Source organism: Oncorhynchus keta, chromosome 11, assembly GCF_023373465.1.
Source record: "Oncorhynchus keta strain PuntledgeMale-10-30-2019 chromosome 11, Oket_V2, whole genome shotgun sequence".
NCBI lineage: Eukaryota > Metazoa > Chordata > Actinopteri > Salmoniformes > Salmonidae > Oncorhynchus > Oncorhynchus keta.
This window is the reverse complement of record NC_068431.1, coordinates 23869708-23890493: the sequence shown is the minus strand read 5'-3', so window position 1 is coordinate 23890493 and position 20786 is coordinate 23869708. Positions and strand designations below refer to the sequence as shown.

General features: G+C 41.4%; 1 protein-coding gene across 2 annotated transcripts in view; it reads left to right on the top strand.

The window, feature by feature from the left end:
* LOC118389959 (opioid-binding protein/cell adhesion molecule-like) overlaps positions 1–17957 on the top strand; it is a 351866-nt gene extending 333909 nt beyond the window's left edge. For both annotated transcript variants that reach the window (XM_035780004.2, XM_035780003.1), the window contains 4 exons: positions 12140–12274; positions 13125–13245; positions 14509–14660; positions 17424–17957. In XM_035780004.2, the coding sequence (XP_035635897.1) occupies positions 12140–12274; positions 13125–13245; positions 14509–14660; positions 17424–17527 (512 nt within the window). In that variant the 3' untranslated portion in view covers positions 17528–17957. The remainder of the gene's footprint in view (positions 1–12139; positions 12275–13124; positions 13246–14508; positions 14661–17423) is intronic.
* Positions 17958–20786: the final 2829 nt, after the last annotated feature.

Below are 20786 nucleotides of genomic sequence, written 5' to 3'. Positions count from 1 at the left end.
TTTGTTGCATGTGTTGCACTCCGAAGCTTTACGTTCGTTGTGTTTGTTTTTCTTTTTTTTTTTGGGTGAAACATTTAATGAAGAAAATGTACGCCTACCACGCTGCACCTTGGTCTACCACTAACAACAGACGTAACAACTGTATATGGTTCAATTTAGGGCCGGGATAATACCAGTATCGCAATACTCATTAGCAGTGGTGGAAAAAGTACCCAATTTTCATACTTATAGTAAAAATAAAGTAAAAATAAAGATACCTTTAAAAAAATGACTCAAATAAAAGTGAAAGTCACCCAGTAAAATACTACTTGAGTAAAAATCTAAAAGTATTTGGTTTTAAATGTACTTAAGTATCAAAAGAAAAAGTATAAATCATTTAAAATGTATTTATTTTTAGCAAACCAGACAACACAATTTTCTTGTTTTTTAAATGTACGGATAGTCAGGGGCACAGTTCAACACTCAGAAACAATTTAGAAATGAAGCATTTGTTTTTAGTGAGTCTGCCAGATCAGAGGCAGTAGGGATGACCAAGTATGTTCTCTTGATAAGTACGTGAATTAGACCATTTTCCTGTCCTGCTAAGCATTCAAAATGTAATGAGTACTTTTAGGTGCCAGGTAAAATGTAAGGAGTAAAAAGTACATTATTTTATTTAGGAATGTAGTGGAGTAATAGTAAAAGTTGTAAAAATATCAACAGTAAAGTACAGATACAAACAAAAAAAACGACTTAAGAAAAAAATACTTATAAGTACTACTTAAGTACTTTATGCCACTGCTCATTACTATCATAACAAGGAAACAAGACATTTCTTGACAACTTAACTTCTTTAGGAAAACAGTCCTAATGTTGGAAACAAACATCATTATGTTATTTTCCAAGCTATATCACACAATATTTTACATGCAGCTTGTTTTTAAATTACCAACGTGTTTGGTCTGCTTCATGTTTTCTTTTTTTGCCATGGAAAAATATTGCGATACTAGTATTGTCCCAGCCCCAGTGAAATTGCCATAGATCAGTTTCTGTCTATGTTGATGCTATCTCTGGGTGGTTGGGTGTGTGTGTGTGTGTGTGTGTTGATGTTTTCCCCCAAGGTGTGTTTTGTTACAACAGCAAATGTGCACTCACTCTCCACTCTCGTCAACCTATTCCATCCCCCTCTGAGGACTCGTTGGTTGATGCAAAGAAGTCCATGTGAAGTGTAATGTGGAGAGCCTTTTGTTGTCGATGCTAATCTCAATAATGTTGCTAGGGCCTAGCTTATCTCTGGGGCTTTAAACCAGAGGGGGGAGGGATGAGATGGCTCTATTATTAATTTTTCCTCATGCTCTCCTAGTCGCTACCCCCCCTTTAACAATCTAATAAGCCTTCTCTCACTGTGGACAGACAGTTCCATAATGGCCTCAGGATTATAAGGGAGGCTGTTGGCTGTAATTGCAATGGGCCTCCGGCCTTGTTTGCACTTCCATCTCCCAAACTCAAATCAGCGATCGGTCACGCATCGGAGTCAATGAAAAGCTACATTATCCTGTTAGGTGTTAAGTTTTTTGTTTACTTTTACAATGTACAGATGACCTATCTCCCCTGCAATCACTTTGTTCTACATAGAACCATGCACATTAGAATAGGAAGGATTATCAATGTATGTTGAAGTGAAAATAGTAGATTTGATCTATACAGATTGAGGCTTTGTGGTTTTGTTTTGTTGTCGTGAATTTTTGCAGGAACTTTAAAGATATTGTGCAGCTGTTGACAATTTCCAGTCATTTACAGTTCTATTGTTGATGGAGTATTCAAGGAAAAACTTTTTTTCATTTAAGAAATGTTTAAGAAATGTTTGAGTCACAATGCTGTTTTAGTGCTGTCTTTGAAGAAAATCAAGAATGTGTTACTGAAATTAAATTTGATTAAATATGTGTTTATCAATCCCAGTGGGATTATTTTATTTGTATGATTAATTTAGCAATTTTACATTCTAGTTGAATGTTGTATGTATGCTACACTACATGACCAAAGTATGTGGACACCTTCTTGTCGAACATCTCATTCCAAAATCATGGGCATAAATATAGAGGTTTTCCAATAGATGTTGCTGCAGGGACTTGCTTCCATTCAGCCACAAGAGCATTAGGTTGGCCACTGATGTTGGGCGAATAGGCCTGGCCCGCAGTCTGTGTTCCAATTCATCCCAAAGGTGTTCGGTGGGGTTAAGGTCAGGACTCTGTGTAGGCCAGTCAAGTTCTTCCACACCGATCTCGACAAGCCATTTTTGTATGGACCTCACTTTGTGCACAGGGGCATTGTCATGCTGAAACAGGAAAGGGCCTTCCCAAAACTGTTGCCACAAAGTTGGAAGCACAGAAGAGTCTAGAATCTCATTGTATTCTGTAGAGTTAAGATTTCCCTTCAGTGGAACTAAGGAGCCTTGCCTGAACCATGAAAAACAGCCCCAGACCATTATTCCTCCTCTACCAAACTTTACAGTTGGCACTATGTATTCGGGCAGGTAGTGTTGCCTGGCATCCGCCAAACCCAGATTTGTTTGTCGGACTGCCAGATATTGAAGCCTGATTTGTCAGTCCAGAGAATGCGTTTCCACTGCTCCAGATTCCAATGGCAGCGAACTTTATACCACTCCAGCCGACGCTTGGCATTGCGCTTCTTTATGGCTGAGGCATTGTTGCTCCTAGACATTTCTACTTCACAAAAACATCAGTTACAGTTGACCCAGGCAGCTCTAGCAGGGCAGAAATTTTGTGAATTTTGGAAAGGTGGCATCCTATGACAGTGCCACGTTGAAAGACACTGAGCTCTTCAGTAAGGCCATTCTACTGCCATTGTTTGTCTATGTAGATTGCATGGCTGTGTGATTGATTTTATACACTTGTCAGCAACAGGTATAGCTGAAATAGCCAAATCCACTCATTTGAAGGGGTGTCCACATACTTTTGTATATAAAGTGTATGAATGTGTTGATATCAATCACTGATATATGATTCAGTGATACATTATTGGTGATTAATATATTTTTGGATTTTAGGATTTCTATTCCATCATACCATTCTAGGAGTAACGTGAAGGGCTGGATAACCTACATATAGCCACTGGCTGACCTTGTGTGGTGTGATTCAATTGAAACTTCAAAACTATTCCTGGAATGGGTAGTAATGCAAAGTGCAACTCTGCCCTACAGTCTAGTAGTTGTGTCTATGCATTTCATGCACTTGTGTTGGGCTTAAATAACCTTCTTCACATGTATAGTTAGCTATGGTACTATGTGTCAGCAAACAAGCAGAAGTTGCCCTCTCAGTTATCCTTTGAGAAAGAAGCTGTGTATGTAATTTAGCCTGTGTCAGAGGTTTTTCTGATCCCTAGCAAATAGTTTTATCGCAGAGGATATCTGTTCAGCTGCACAGATGTGAACAAATTTGATTGCTCCAGTACTGTCTTACTTCAGGAATACTCGCTTGAACAGCGACAAGGAAAAACTAACTTCTTGGATAAATACAAGATAACAAATCATTCACCCTTTTCAAGATGTCTGGCAAATAAAAGTGTTTTGAACCGCTACACAAACCCATGTGAATATTTCACATGAAGGTTTCTCCTGTTTCTCCTGGAGGAGTTTCTGAATTTTCTAGGGATGATGGTGTTGATGTCAGCCAAAACTAGCCTTTCAAAGCACTTGCAGACGTGCATGCTACGGGGCGATAGTCATTTAGGCAGATTACCTTTGCGTTTTTGAGCACAGTTTGCTCTGCTTGAAAGTTGTAGGTATTACAGACTCAGTCAGGGAGAGGTTGAAAATGTCAGTGAAGACACTTGCCAGTTGGTCAGCGCATGCTCTGAGTACACGTCATGGTAATCCGTCTGGCACCGTGGCCTTGTGAATGTTGACTTGTTTAAAGGTTTTACTCACATCGGCTACAGAGTGAGTGATCAGACAGTCATCCGGAACAGCTAGTGTTCTCATGCATGCTTCAGTGTTTGCTTGTCTCGTAGTGATTATAAAAGGCATTTAGCCCGTCTGGTAGGCTCGCGTAACTGGGCAGCTCGTGGCTGGGTTCCCCTTTGTAGTCCGTAATAGTTTGCAAGCCCGGCCACATCCGCCGTGCGTTGGAGCCGGTGTAATACGATTCAATCTTAGTCCTGTATTGATTATTTTCCTGTTTGATGGTTTGTCGGAAGGCTTAGCAGGATTTATTTTAAGCGTCCGGGGTAGAGTCCCGCTCTAGCCTTTAGCTTTAGCTTCTGGTTGGGGTTTGTACTGTACAATCGGTGACTGTGGGGACTACGTCATCGATTGATGAAGCCAGTGACTGGTGTGGTGTACTCCTCAATGTCATTGGAAGAATCCCAGAACATATTCCAATCTGTTCTATCAAAACAGTCTTGTAGCTTAGCATCTGTATCATCTGACCACTTCCTTATCGAGTGAGTCACTGGTTCTTCCTGCTTCGTTTTTACTTGTAAGGAGGATAGAGTTATGGTCAGATTTGCCAAATGGAGGGCGAGGGAGAACTTTGTACGCATCTCTGTGTGTGCAGTAAAGATGGTCTAGAGTTTTTTTCCCCCCTCTGGTTTCACATTTAGCATGCTGGTAGAAATTAGGTTAAAGTTCCTGGCCACTAGGAGCGCTGCTTCTGGATGAGCATTTTCTTGTTTGCTTATGGCCTTATACAGCTCGATGAGTGCTGTCTTAGTGACAGCATCAGTTTGTGTAGGTAAATAGAGAGCTACGAAAAATATAGATGAGAACTCTATTGGTAAATGGTGTGGTCTACAGATTATCATGAGATACTCAACCTCAGGTGAGCAAAACCTTGAGACTTCCTTAATATTAGATTTCGTGCACCACCTGTTATTTACAAATAGACACAGACCACCACCACTTGTCTTACCAGAGGCAGCTGCTCTATCTTGCTGATGGACCGAAAACCCCGCCAGCTATATGTTATCATTGTCGTCGTTCAACCACGACTCTGTGAAACATATCATATTACAATTTTTAATGTCTCCTTGGTAGGATAGTCTTGATTGGAGCTCATCCATTTTGTTATCCAATGATTGCACATGGGCTAATAGGACTGATAATAGAGGGGGATTACTCACTCGCCGTCAGATCCTTACAAGGCACCCCGACCTACGTCCCCAATATCTCTGCCTCTTCTTCATACGAATCATGGGGATTTGGGCCTTGTCGGGTGTCTGAAGTAAATCCTTTGTGTCCGACTCCAGAAAGAAAAAATCTTTGTCTAGTACAAGGTGAGTAATCACTGTCCTGATATCCAGACGCTCTTTTCTGTCATAAGAGACGGTGGCAGAAACATTATGTACAAAATAAGTTACAAATAACGCGAAAAAGCACACAATAGCACAATTGGTTAGGAGTCCGTAAAACGCCATCCATCTCCTCTTCCGCTATCTTTGTCCTTCTTTGCGAGACACTGGTCTTCATGGTTGAATCTGTGCTTGAAATTCACTACATGACTGAGGGATCTTACAGATGATTGTATGTGTGTGGTACAGAGATGGGATAATCATTAAAAAATCATATGAACCACTATTAACGCACACAAAGTGAGTCCATGCTACTCATTATCATCCTTTTCTGTTGTTGCCCATTCCTGTCACCAAGATGGCATAGCAGTCAGACGTCTTTTGTCCTCGTCTTGTCGTGTCCCGTATATATATATATATATATATACAACTTTCTTTGCATACCTTTTTATATATATTTTTTATTTTCCATAAACTCATCTTCAAAACTAGCCTGTTCAAAAGAAAGTATTATTTACCTCAAATCTGTAATCCTTCATCGAAGCTAACCAGAAGCTAGCCAGAAGCTAGCCTGAAGCTAACCAGAAGCTAACCTGAAGCTAACCAGAAGCTAATCAGAAGCTAGCCAGAAGCTAGTTAGCTTCTTTACTGGCTAATTGTTAGTATTCAGCTAACCACGGTTTGTGGTCATCATCTATCCTTTAGCTCGAAAATCTATCGCCAGTTTCTTACGGCGCGGCTCGGACCGGAACATTCCGGACCTATTTTTCTCTCCATGTCCCTGGATTTCAACCGCAAGCTCTGGACATTTATACCTGGATCTCGCAGCTAGCTAGCTGCTATCCGTGTAACTATCGGCTTACGTCGATCCCGGAGCAAACATCAATTATTCCGGGATCAATTATTCCGCTAGCCAGCTGAAGAGTTCCATCAGTCACTCCTGGGCTACAATCACCTATCCGGACCCGCTACAATCACCTATCCGGACCCTCCTCGTTGGCCCCGGTGGGAGGAGCCCCACCGGGTCTTCACAACTGGACTACCGACATTATCTGCCCGAGGGTGTTATCCAGCTGGCTCCTCCGTCGCAACGTTACCTGAACGCCCATCTGCCGTCCGCTAATCGTTAGCTGTCTTATCGGCTGCTATCTGAATAGACCGGACAATTTTTTTCTTGGGCCTATATAACTATACTTTTTTTTTTTGCGAATTGGATTGATACCCTCTACCACACAGAACCCCACTAATCCTACCGACGGAAACGCACGAGGTGGCTAAAAACGAGATGGCCCGGCTAGCTGTCTGAATCGCCGAGAACCCAACCAACCTCACTACTCACTGGACCCTTTTGATCACTTGACTAAGCATGCCTCTCCTTAATGTCAATATGCCTTGTCCATTGCTGTTCTGTTTAGTGTTTATTGGCTTATTTCACTGTAGAGCCTCTAGTCCTGCCCACTATACCTTATCCAACCTATTAGTTCCACCACCCACACATGCGATGACATCTCCTGGTTTCAATGATGTTTCTAGAGACAATATCTCTCTCATCATCACTCAATACCTAGGTTTACCTCCACTGTATTCACATCCTACCATATCTTTGTCTGTACATTATACCTTGAAGCTATTTTATCGCACCCAGAAACCTCCCTTTACTCTCTGTTCCAGACTTTTTCAACGACCAATTCTCATTGCTTTTCGCCGTACCCTTATCCTACTCCTCCTCTTTTCCTCTGGTGATGTAGAGGTGAATCCAGGCCGTGCAGTGCCTAGCTCCACTCCTATTTCCCAGGCGCTCTCTTTTGATGACTTCTGTAACCGTAATAGCCTTGGTTTCATGCATGTTAACATTAGAAGCCTCCTCCCTAAGTTTGTTTTATTCACTGCTTTAGCACACTCTGCCAACCCGGATGTTCTAGCTGTGTCTGAATCCTGGCTTAGGAAGACCACCAAAAATTCTGACATTTTCATCCCGAACTACAACATTTTCAGACAAGATAGAACTGCCAAAGGGGGCGGTGTTGCAATCTACTGCAAAGATAGCCTGCAGAGTTTTGTCCTACTATCCAGGTCTGTACCCTAAAACAAGTCTCTCACCGTTGCCGCCTGCTATAGACCACCCTCTGCCCCCAGCTGTGCTCTGGACACCATATGTGAACTGATTGCCCCCCCATCTATCTTCAGAGCTCGTGCTGCTAGGCGACCTAAACTGGAACATGCTTAACATCCCAGCCATCCTACAATCTAAGTTTGATGCCCTCAATCTCACACAAATTATCAATGAACCTACCAGGTACCTCCCCAAAGCCGAAAACACGGGCACCCTCATAGATATCATACTAACCAACTTGCCCTCTAAATACACCTCTGCTGTCTTCAACCAAGATCTCAGCGATCACTGCCTCATTGCCTGCATCCGTAATTGGTCAGCGGTCAAACGACCTCCACTCATCACTGTCAAACGCTCCCTGAAACACTTCAGCGAGCAGGCTTTTCTAATCGACCTGGCCGGGGTATCCTGGAAGGATATTGATCTCATCCCATCAGTAGAGGATGCCTGTTTATTTTTTTTAAATGCCTTCCTAACCATCTTAAATAAGCATGCCCCATTCAAGAAATTTAGAACCAGGAACAGATATAGCCCTTGGTTCTCCCCAGAACTGACTGCCCTTAACCAACAAAAAAACATCCTATGGCGTTCTGCATTAGCATCGAACAGCCCCCGCCCATGATATGCAGCTTTTCAGGGAAGCTAGAAACCATTATACACAGGCAGTTAGAAAGGCCAAGGCTAGCTTTTTCAAGCAGAAATTTGCTTCCTGCAACACTAACTCAAAAAAGTTCTGGGACACTGTAAAGTCCATGGAGAATAAGAACACCTCCTTCCAGCTGCCCACTGCACTGAAGATAGGAAACACTGTCACCACTGATAAATCCACTATAATTGAGAATTTCAAACAGCATTTGTCTACGGCTGGCCATGCTCTCCACCTGACTACCCCTATCCCGGTCAACAGTACTGCACCCCCCACAGTAACTCGCCCAAGCCTTCCCCATTTCTCCTTCTCCCAAATCCAGTCAGCTGATGTTCTGAAAGCCGGGCTAGACAATCTGGACCCTTTCTTTCTAAAATTATCTGCCGAAATTGTTGCCACCCCTATTACTAGCCTGTTCAACCTCTCTTTCGTGTCGTCTGAGATTCCCAAAGATTGGAAAGCAGCTGCGGTCATCCTCCTCTTCAAAGGGGGGGACACTCTTGACCCAAACTGCTACAGACCTATATCTATCCTACCCTGCCTTTCTAAGGTCTTCGAAAGCCAAGTCAACAAACATTACCAACCATTTCGAATCTTACCATACACTCTCTGCTATGCAATCTGGTTTCAGAGCTGGTCATGGGTGCACCTCAGCCACGCTCAAGGTCCTAAACGATATCTTAACCGCCATCGATAAGAAACATTACTGTGCAGCCGTATTCATTGATCTGGCCAAGGCTTTCGACTCTGTCAATCACCACATGCTCATCGGCAGACTCGACAGCATTGGTTTCTCAAATGATTGCCTCGCCTGGTTCACCAACTACTTCTCTGATAGAGTTTAGTGTGTCAAATCGGAGGGTCTGCTGTCCGGACCTCTGGCAGTGTCTATGGGGGTGCCACAGGGTTCAATTATTGGACCGACTCTCTTCTCTGTATACATCAATGATGTCGCTCTTGCTGCTGGTGAGTGTCTGATCCACCTCTACGCAGACGACACCATTCTGTATACTTCTGGCCCTTCTTTGGACACAGTGTTAACAACTCTCCAGGCAAGCTTCAATGCCATGCAACTCTCCTTCCGTGGCCTCCAATTGCTCTTAAATACAAGTAAAACTAAATGAATGCTCTTCAACCGATCGCTGCCTGCACCTGCCCGCCTGTCCAACATCACTACTCTGGACGGCTCTGACTTAGAATACGTGGACAACTACAAATACCTAGGTGTCTGGTTAGACTGTAAACTCTCCTTCCAGACCCACATCAAACATCTCCAATCCAAAGTTAAATCTAGAATTGGCTTCCTATTTCGCAACAAAGCATCCTTCACTCATGCTGCCAAACATACCCTTGTAAAACTGACCATCCTACCAATCCTCGACTTCGGCAATGTCATTTACAAAATAGCCTCCAATACTCTACTCAACAAATTGGATGCAGTCTTATCACAGTGCCATCCGTTTTGTCACCAAATCCCCATATACTACACACCATTGCGACCTGTACGTTCTCGTTGGCTGGCCCTCGCTTCATACTCGTCGCCAAACCCACTGGCTCTCCATGTCATCTACAAGGCCCTGCTAGGTAAAGTCCCCCCTTATCTCAGCTCGCTGGTCACCATAGCATCACCCACCTGTAGCACGCGCTCCAGCAGGTATATCTCTCTGGTCACCCCCAAAACCAATTCTTTCTTTGGCTGCCTCTCCTTCCAGTTCTCTGCTGCCAATGACTGGAACGAACTACAAAAATCTCTGAAACTGGAAACACTTATCTCCCTCACAAGCTTTAAGCACCAGCTCACAGAGCAGCTCTCAGATTACTGCACCTGTACATAGCCCACCTATAATTTAGCCCAAACAACTACCACTTTCCCAACTGTATTTAATTTATTTATTTATTCATTTTGCTCTTTTGCACCCCATTATTTTTATTTCTACTTTGCACATTATTCCACTGCAAATCTACCATTCCAGTGTTTTACTTGCTATATTGTATTTACTTTGTTTGTATTTTTTTGCCTTTACCTCCCTTATCTCACCTCATTTGCTCACATCGTATATAGACTTGTTTCTACTGTATTATTGACTGTATGTTTGTTTTACTCCATGTGTAAATCTGTGTCGTTGTATGTGTCGAACTGCTTTGCTTTATCTTGGCCAGGTCGCAATTGTAAATGAGAACTTGTTCTCAACTTGCCTACCTGGTTAAATAAAGGTGAAATAAAAATTTAAAAAATTCTGTGACATTTTACTCCTGAACATACTTAGTCTTGCCGTAGCAAAGGGGTTGAATACTTATAGACTTAAGACATTTCAGCTTTAAATTTGTTATTAAGTTGTACAATTCAGGCTGTAACACAACACTATTTGGAAATGTTATGGGGTGTGAATATTTTCTGAAGGCACTGCACCATGTAAATGGTGCCATGTTTCCTTGGGTTTGCAGATACAAAGGAGTGACTGAATCACGAATTTTAAGACATTACCCAAACTTTTCCCCTTTAGTTAAAAACCTAGCATAATTATTTGATCGACTTGACTGAAAATACAGGCATAACCGATTCTGCCATCTTTTGCACATGGAGTTGCTGATACGCTGAAGCCTGCATTATCATAGGTTAACCTTGCCATCACTCACCCACCCGATCACCGCCTGCAACCATAAAATAACACAGTAATGGCCAATAACTCAATTTCCACTTCTTCGCCTCAATCTGCATAATGTAGATAGAAACACATTATAAAATGTTAAATTATCTGTACTTCCATTTCCCATGGTCCAGCACATTAAAGTTAAAAGAAACAACCCAGCCAGGACAACCTTTCCAGTCAGTCCCTTGTCAGCTGCAGCAGCAGTAGCTGTTGGTGGGACCAGGGCTTGGGGAAAGTAATGAGATCATGCTAATGTCGAGATATTGCTGTATGTGACATTTCAGCTGATTGGGAATGGGTTATCTCCAAGTAAAGGTGCCGCTCCATTTCAGTCTCAGCCCCATTGCCTCCTGCTCTCTCTCACACACACACACACACACACACACACACACACACACACACACACACACACACACACACACACACACACACACACACACACACACACACACACACACACACACACACACACACACACACACACACACACACACACACACACACACACACACACAGAGAGAGAGAGAGGAGAAATAACTGATACCGGCACGTTTCTTTGAATTGCAAGACCTTTGAATAGAGACTTTATGATGTCCCTCGCGGGAGCAGTGGGTAGAGATTAAACCACAGTACTGCTGATGTCTGGGGAAATTGTATTTTATGTGATGTGTGTTGACATTTGATAACATATTGAGGGCCAGTGTTTCTGTAATGTGGTACCTGCTGCTGTTGTGTACAAGACACAGCTACTGTAACTCTTGAGAATTTCCACCTTGAGTGGCTCCTGCTTTCAAATGTTCAACCAACAGGTGTAGAAATGTCACGTTGTAGTGTCTGATGTATAGCCTACACGCTACCTTGGTCAATGCTGCAGACCATTTGAAAGGGTGATTTCTATGCATCTTGGATCTCACACCTGTTTAACCTGGTTGTAAGTAATGTTTCATGCTCGCTAGACCGGTAGAAAACAGAAGTATGTTTGCATATGTGTGTGTCGAATTCAAGAGTGGTTCTTTGTTATATTAAAAATATAAAAAGCACAACATAACAACATCATTACAAATTCTTTGTTTTATTTAGGCAAGGTTAAAAGATGAACATTTCGGCCTTCATTGGCCTTCATGAGAAGGCGAAACATTAAATAAAACAAATAATGTTTGATGGTGAGCGAGTGTTGCGCCTTTTCCTTTTCAATTATGATTATATTTTTGAATTGCACCTCGACTCACCTTAGTTGAGCGCACTCCACTTCTTTCCAACTGTGTATTTTTATGAAATGAACGTTTGAGTTGTTATGTGGCTTTTTGGGATATATTTTAGATGAAAAATAAATATTAAAAAATATAGAAACTGCACTTCAATCGTGGGGGGTTTGGTAATACTTTATGCACCTCTGTATGCTTTCTATTTTTTAAAAACAGATGTTATTGTGTTATTTTTCAGGACACAAATTTGTCACTGAAGGGGAATATGTTGATATGACAGCGATCACTAAAGAACAGTCGGGATCATATGAATGCATCTCCTCCAATGACATCTCAGCCCCAGATGTGAAGACAGTGAAAGTCACAGTCAATTGTAAGCATGAAAACAAACAATGATGCTAAGCACCACAACATTTAAACAAAGCTAAATGGTCATCATATTTGTTGCTATTTTATCAGCCACATGGTTTTCCCAGGCAGTTGTTGATCCAAGCTTGTTTTTAAGAGCTTATAATAATAAAAATATGTAACGAGGCAAATCAGTTAAAAACAAATTCTTATTTACAATGACTGCCTACCCCAGCAAAACCCAGATGACACCGGGCCAAATGTGCGCCGTCCTATGGGACTTCCAATCACGGCCGGATGTGATACAGCCTGGATTCAAACAGGGACTGTAGTGACACCTCTCGCACTGAGATGCAGTTCCTTAGACTGCTGCATCACTCAGGAGCCCATTTTAAAAAAATAGGGTTATTAAGATAATTTTAGAAGCCTCGTGAAGTTTAGCATGCTAGCTCGAGTGTACATTGTTATCAACAGAAAATATACTGACGCACCTTACAGATTATTCAGGATAGTAGATACTTCACCTCTTTGAAACAGTTCACTTTTAAGGACATCAAAGTAATGGTTATCAGGTAGTTAGACACAGCAATATGACATCATACACAGCGGAAAGAATTCTTGCCTGCAGAAATCAAAAGCATAATTTCAATCTGTCAAGACTGCCAAAACAGCCTATTTCCAACGTGCTCCCTCCTGTGAGGAATACCCACATTAGGAAGACCCAATAGTGGCACATTTTTGTTGTTGTTGATTTCTGTAAGCAGGATGTTGCCCCGCTGTATGTGATGATGTCATGTTGCTGAGTCTATTTTTAATAAATGTATATGCACTGCTATAAAACTCATTAAATAACCTCAATTTCATACATTTTACAGATGCTCCCTTCATTTTGAAGGCTGGGAGTACAGGTACCCCAGTGGGCCAAAAAGGGGTGCTCCAATGTGAGGCCTCTGCTGTTCCTGGTGCAGATTTTGAGTGGTACAAAGAGGACCGCAGGTAAGTCCTAATAGATCTTTTAGAAAAGAGTCAGTTTTGGCCTTTGTTGGTTGTAAGGAGATGTAAATCCCCCAGTTGTTTTATTCTCCACTGGCAAAATGTAATTTTGTCTCATTAAGAACCTACTATTAAAAGTACTTTCTTTGGAGAACAATTTCTAATGTAAACCATCATGGCCACCAAAGGCGAGTTGTATTTCTTTGCATAATTTGTTTCTGTCAATGGGCTGCGTTGCTTGGACAACCTCTGAGAAAGTACAGGGGTTTTTATAATGAATGACTACGCTTCAAAAAATGATTGTTTCCCAAAGAACTGGCACAAGCCAGTGAAGCGTGGGGAATATTAGCAGTGCAGCCAAAGAGAAAATGTTACACAACGCAGGTTGTTGTACAGCGGTGCAGAGCAGTCGTCTCAGCACGACCTAATGAGCTGTGTTTGGTTTTAGGGCTTTAGAGACTTATTTCAAAAGTATTTTTGTCCATAAGTTCCCGAGACTAATAGTCTTTACCAACTGTAGCATTCGTACTTGTGCTGAAACCTTCAAGGACATACACAAATGCCAACACAGCAACGACCTCAATGGCACTTGTTCAGTCAAACCTGACTGGATTATACTGACATTGTTTCCAGATTACACCTTCAAATCGTATCCCCTAATGCAGTGGTTCTCAACTGGTTTGGCCTCATGACCAAAATTTAAACAGTTTGTCTCAGTCGCGATCCAATATTCGCATCCCATTTTTCTGCGGCCAAAATGCAATCTGGAAAACTCTTTTTTATGGTATTAGGATAGAAAATGTCAGAATTATATGACAAGGGAACAACAGTCCCACCGTTTTCATTTTCAAAAATTCAATTTTGCCCATATGAATGTCAAGATCACTGGCTTGAGACCAGCTGCTAACAACTGTACAGTAAATTGAAAATATTGTGATTGAAGAAAAATAGTTCAGAGGTCAAATTATTAAAAATAATATGTAGGTTCATTGTCATTTCTACACACTTTCTAACTGGTTTTAGTAATTTAAGTTCAGACAGGAGTATTTTGCATAAACTTTTATTATTATTATTTCTCTCTGTTTTTTTACTCACACACTCACAACCCATTCAAAACCTCCCCCATCAGTTGAGATTCGCTGGCCTAACGGGCCAAATTTGATTGTTATAAGATATACCCTTCAATTTCACGGGTATGGGGATTTATTATTGATAAATATGGGATTACAGAATTAATATTTTAAGAATGTATTTTCTTCTTTACAGACTCCTAAATGGACTGAATGGGATTAAGATAGAGAACCAAGGTAAACAATCCATGCTTATGTTTTTGAATGTTTCTGAAGAGGACTATGGAAACTACACGTGTGTGGCCATGAACACCATGGGGATCACCAATGCAAGCATAATCCTCTACGGTAAGACTGCCTACTGTTACTGTTGTAGAACAATATCGTTGTAATATATGTTATTGTGTGTACTGGGATGCAATTATAGCAATTATAGATGCAATAATATAACCACCTGTGGTTAGAGCGTTGGGCCAGTAACCAAAAGGTTAAGAATTTGTTCTTAACTGACTTGCCTAGTTAAAAAAATCTATATATACAGTTAAAGTCGAAAGTTTACATACACCTTAGCCAAATACTTTTGAACTCAGCTTTTCACAATTCCTGACATTAAAAATGTGAAATATCAGAATAATAGTAGAGAGAAAGATTTATTTCCACTTTTATAGCTTTCCTCACATTCCCAGTGGGTCAGAAGTTTACATATACTCAATTAGTATTTGATAGCATTACCTTTAAATTGTTTAACTTGGGTCAAATGTTTTGGGTAGCCTTCCACAAGCTTCCCACAATAAGTTGGGTGAATTTTGGCCCATTCCTCCTGACAGAGCTGGTGTAACTGAGTCAGGTTTGTAAGCCTCCTTGCTCGCACACGCTTTTTCTGTTCTGCTCACCAATGTTCTATATGTTTGAGTCAGGACTGTGTGATGGCCACTCCAATACCTTGACTTTGTTGTCCTTAAACCATTTTGCCACAACTTTGGAAGTATGTTTGGGGTCACTTTCCATTTGGAAGACCCATTTGCGACCAAGCTTTAACTTCCTGACTGATGTCTTGAGATGTTGCTTCAATATATCCACATAATTTTCCTCCCTCATGATGCCATCTATTTTGTGAAGTGCACCAGTCCCTCCTGCCACAAAGCACCCCCACAACATGATGCTGCCACCCCCATGCTTCACGGTTGGGATGGTGTTCTTTGGCTTGCAAGCCTCCCCCTTTTTCCTCCAAACATAACGATGGTCATTATGGCCAAAAAGTGCTATTTTTGTTTCATCAGACCAGAGGACATTTCTCCAAAAAGTACGATATTTGTTCCCATGTGCAGTTGCAAACCATATTCTGGCTTATTTATGGCGGTTTTGGAGCAGTGGCTTCTTCCTTGCTGAGCGGCCTTTCAGTTTATGTCGATATAGGACTCGTTTTACTGTGGATAGAGTTACTCTTGTACCTGTTTTCTCCAGCATCCTCACAAGGTCCTTTGCTGTTGTTCTGGGATTGATGCACTTTTCTCTATGAGACAACATGTCTCCTTCCTGAGCGGTATGACGGATGTGTGGTCCCATGGTGTTTATACTTGCGTACTATTTTTTGTACAGATGAATGTGGTACCTTCAGGCATTTGAAAATCGCTCCCAAGGATGAACAAGACTTGTGGAGGTCTACAATTTATTTTCTGAGGTCTTGGCTGATTTCTTTTGATTTTCCCATGATGTCAAGCAAAGAGGCACTAAGTTTGAAGGTAGGCCTTGAAATACATCCACAGGTACACCTCCAATTGACTCAAATTATTTCAATTAGCCTATCAGAAGCCTCTAAAGCCATGACATAATTTTCTGGAATTTTCCAAAATGTTTAAAGGCACAGTCAACTTAGTGTATGTTAACTTCTGACCACTGGAATTGTGATACAGAGAAATAAGTGAAATAATCTGTCTGTAAACAATTGTTGGAAAAATTACTTGTGTCATGCACAAAATGATAGGTTGTTAACAAGATATTTTTGGATTGGTTGAAAAACGAGTTATAATGACTACAACCTAAGTGTATGTAAACTTCCGACTTCAACTGTATATTGTGTGGTTTTGTGACAATGACCACAAGAGCAGCTGCAGCTGCAGTTAAACCTCCAACATCGCCTAAACAAAAGCAATGATATGCTGTGCAGTTTTCGGTAACTGCGGGTTAACGCTGATCTTATTCAATCCTGGCCTAAATGTAGATGTGTCTGTCTGTGGGGTGGGGTGTAATGCAAATAGATATTTTGTTTGTCAGTGGTCTTATTAATCTGTGGGAGAATACTCCACAGTGAACCAAACTTGCAGTTATGTAATGTAGAATAAAGCCATAAATTAACATTGTTACTATAAATAGGACAAAAAGCAGCAACTTATTTTGATTATCTCTAGGGGCATGTAATGTGAAAGAGCTGAGCCTCGTTGGATACAATAGCTATTGAGCGAATACAATAGCTCAGTATACATATTTGTTCTTAGGGTAGCATTTCAGGTCATCCACAATGTTTGGTCAACTTTTCCTCTGCCTGCAGTTCCAGCAGTTTACAAAGACTAACAGACTGCAAGAAAAACACATTAAGAAGCCATTTTAGTCATCCAACACTATTCTATTCTCAACGTTATAAAGGCCCAATCATGAAAAATAAAATCTAGCCTCAGTCGTGCTCCTCAGTTCACATGCCAAGGGATTTGGGGGAATGTTTGTTTTGTACTGCTTGCTTCCTTTTGATCATCAAAGGGGATAGAATGGTATGTCATCTCTGATATGAATGATGTGTTTGCGTGGAAAAAGCTATTTGAGATCCTTGCTATGCTTTGTTAAGATGACCAGTGTCTGATGGAGCTTGTGTTCAGTTTTCAAAGGAACCAGTCCTATTCAATGTGCAGGAGGAATCCATCTTGTTGGTTCTATGCCTATCGTTACTGAATTACATTTCAGGAGAGGGCTGTAAAGACAACAATCAGACATCTAAAGTTGTAAGTTAAAGCCAATAGAATCCTCACTGGTTTAGTTGTGGAGGGGAAGATAGGTATAGGAAGCACTGCCTCTTGAGATGCCTTAGTGACGTTAATATCAAACTATTTTTCTCAACAGGTCCCGGGACTATGATGCATGATGTGAACAGGGCTGCCCTGTCGCCCCACTGCTCCTTTTGCCTCCTGCTGACTGTTTTCTTGTTGTTCCTGCTCAAGTTTTGATGCAACACGGTTCATCCTCAGCTTTACTCAGCACTGAACAACAACAAGACTCTTGGTCCCAGAAGAAGAAAAGTAACAAAAGGAACTACCAATAACATCGTTGGTTCACCCTTCTTTTTTTTTTGGTGTGCATTGGCGGTATGTCTTCATTTGGACAAAAACCAGAAGACGGGACACGTCTAGGGTGGTGGGGAGGGAGAGGGTCGACATGGATGCTGATCTGAGGTGATGGTAGTACTACAGAGTTTGTGTCAATCTAAACTTTTATATGTAAAAAAAGGGAAACAAAAAGTTCATGTATGTGTTGATAGTTGACTGGTTTTACCCAAATATTGAGGTGTACATTCGGATTACTGGTGTGTCATGTCCTGTTTGATCTCTGTACAATAACATAAGTTTTTCTTAAGTAAACAACAAAAAAATGAAAACATACATTGTGATTGTTGAATTTACTGTATTTTTACAGTTGTATGCAACAGAATAATAACAAAAACAGACCCTTCAATATAAACAATGTCAACTTCAGTGTAACATAGTGTGCTATCATTTCTGAGGCAGAACAATACAATATCAAATATTTATGGAATTTTTGTCACAAATGAAGTCCAAGCACTGCAAAACAAACATGATTAAAACATAAACAGTATGGATATATTTTTTGGGGGGAGGTGTCACTAAGAAGGACTGCATAGTCCAAGACAGTTTATGACTGTACGTTGTCTGAAATTGGCTTACACCTTTTTGAAAGGAAGTTGAGAATGACAAGGCTGATATAGACAGGCAGAAATGTCCTATGAAAACAGGTTATTCATTGCACAAACAATTCGGTCTCCCTCTGGCTATATACTGTAGTGTCATCCCACAATATACCATTTAGCTCATGTTGGTGTCTACAAACAAAACACAAGTGGTTAAATAAAAACAACATGATGCCAACAGGATATAAACTCAGCAAAAAAATAAATGTCATCTCACTGTCAACTACGTTTATTTCTAGCAAACTTAACATGTGTAAATATTTGTATGAACATAACAAGATTCAAAAACTGAGACATAAACTGAACAGGTTCCACAGATGTGACAAACAGAAATGGAATAATGTGTCCCTGAACAAAGGAGGGGTTAAAATAACAATTAACAGTCAGTATCTGGTGTGGCCACCAGCTGCATTAAGTACTGCAGTGCAACTCCTCCTCATGGACTGCACCAGATTTACCAGTTCTTGCTGTGAGATGTTACCCCACTCATCCACCAAGGCACCTGCAAGTTCCCAGACATTTCTGGGGAGAATGGCCCTAGCCCTCACCTTCCGATCCAACAGGTCCCAGACGTGCTTAATGGGATTGAGATCCGGGCTCTTCGCTGGCCATGGCAGAACACTGACATTCCTGTCTTGGAGGAAATCAAGCACAGAACGAGCAGTATGGCTGGTGGCATTGTCATGCTGGAGGGTCATGTCAGGATGAGCCTGCAGGAAGGGTACCACATAAGGGAGGAGGATATCTTCCCTGTAACGCACAGTATTCAGATTGCCTGCAATGACAACCAGCTCAGTCCGATCATGATGTGACACACCACCCCAGACCATGACGGACCCTCCACCTCCAAATCGATCCATTTCCTAAGTACAGGCCTCGGTGTAACACTCATTCCTTTGGCGATCAACGCAAATCCGACCATCACCTCTGGTGAGACAAAACTGAGACTCGTCGGTGAAGAGCACTTTTTGCCAGTCCTGTCTGGTCCATCGATGGTGGGTTTGTGCCCATAGGTGATGTTGTTGCCGGTGATGTCTGGTGAGGACCTGCCTTACAACAGGCCTACAAGCCCTCAGTCCAGCCTCTCTCAGCCTATTGCGGACAGTCTGAGCACTGATGGAAGGATTGTGCATTCCTGGTGTAACTCAGGCAGTTGTTGTTGCCATCCTGTACCTGTTCCGCAGGTGTGATGTTCCAATGTACCAATCCTGTGCAGGTGTTGCCACTGTGAGAACGATCAGCTGTCCGTCCTGTCCCCCTGTTGCGCTGTCTTAGGTGTGTCAGTACGGATATTGCAATGTATTGCCCTGGCCACATCTGCAGTCCTCATGCCTCCTTGCAGCATGCCTAAGGCACGTTCACGCAGATGAGCAGGGACCCTGGGCATCTTTCTTTTGGTGTTTGTCAAAGTCAATAGAAAGGCCTCTTTAGTGTCCTACGTTTTCATAACTGTGACCTTCATTGCCTACCATCTGTAAGCTGTTTGTGTCTTAACAACCGTTCCACAGGTGCATGTTCATTAATTGTTTTTGGTTCATTGAACAATCATTACAATGAAGATCTGTGAAGTTCTTTGGATTTTTATGAATGATCTTCTGAAAGACAGGGTCCTGAAAAAGGGATGTTTCTTTTTTTGCTGAGTTTATGTAGAAATGTGTTCTGCACTCCCCACTACATGAAGTGAAGAGAAATGAGTCATCTCTCTCTTTAAATGGTAAGACATGAGAGACCATAAACCCAGAAGTCAGCCCTCTGCATTGACCAGAGGGCTGCATTGACCAGATTGAAATGCTGTCAATGTCAGTAGGTTAGTGTCTTTTCACTGTTTTAGGACTTTTTCAAATAAACAATGAAGCTGGTGTGTATATTGGATGTTCATAGCTGCATATCTTTTGAACAGACAAAGGTTTTTGATTTAAGAATGGTTTCCTAATTACTTTGCCTGATTACCTAAATTACTGTCACAATCAATTATAATTCTGCAAAGTGCCTCGCAGAAATTCACTGAACCACATGTGTTTCCTCCAGTTTAGAATGTGTGATTCTCATGTACTTTACCTGCATGGTCTACTGTTTGCTATAGCATTGCCTATCCCCCCCCATGTCGTAACATATAGTGGCAACAATTTGTTTTGATCAAGTGAGTCCATGAATCGCAATGATATAACCATTATGGTGAGTAATCAACATGTCAGCCCCCCAAGTAAACATCATTGAGAAAGCTGCTGTAAGTGCATTTCATCAAAATAACCTGCACTGGAACAGAAAAGACTGCACAATTATTGAATGTATTGTTACATGGTTACACATCTAACACCACAAGTTGACACACACATCTGTTAAGATATAGCACTACACTGTAAAAAAGCTTTTAAAATACCATATAGCACTACACTGTCAAAGTAAGTATTCATTGTGCTACAAGGAGAGTCATTTTGAATGCCTCAAGCGACCTTTTAATCTTTGACAGAAGCCCTGACCCCAGTGTTCTCTCAATCACA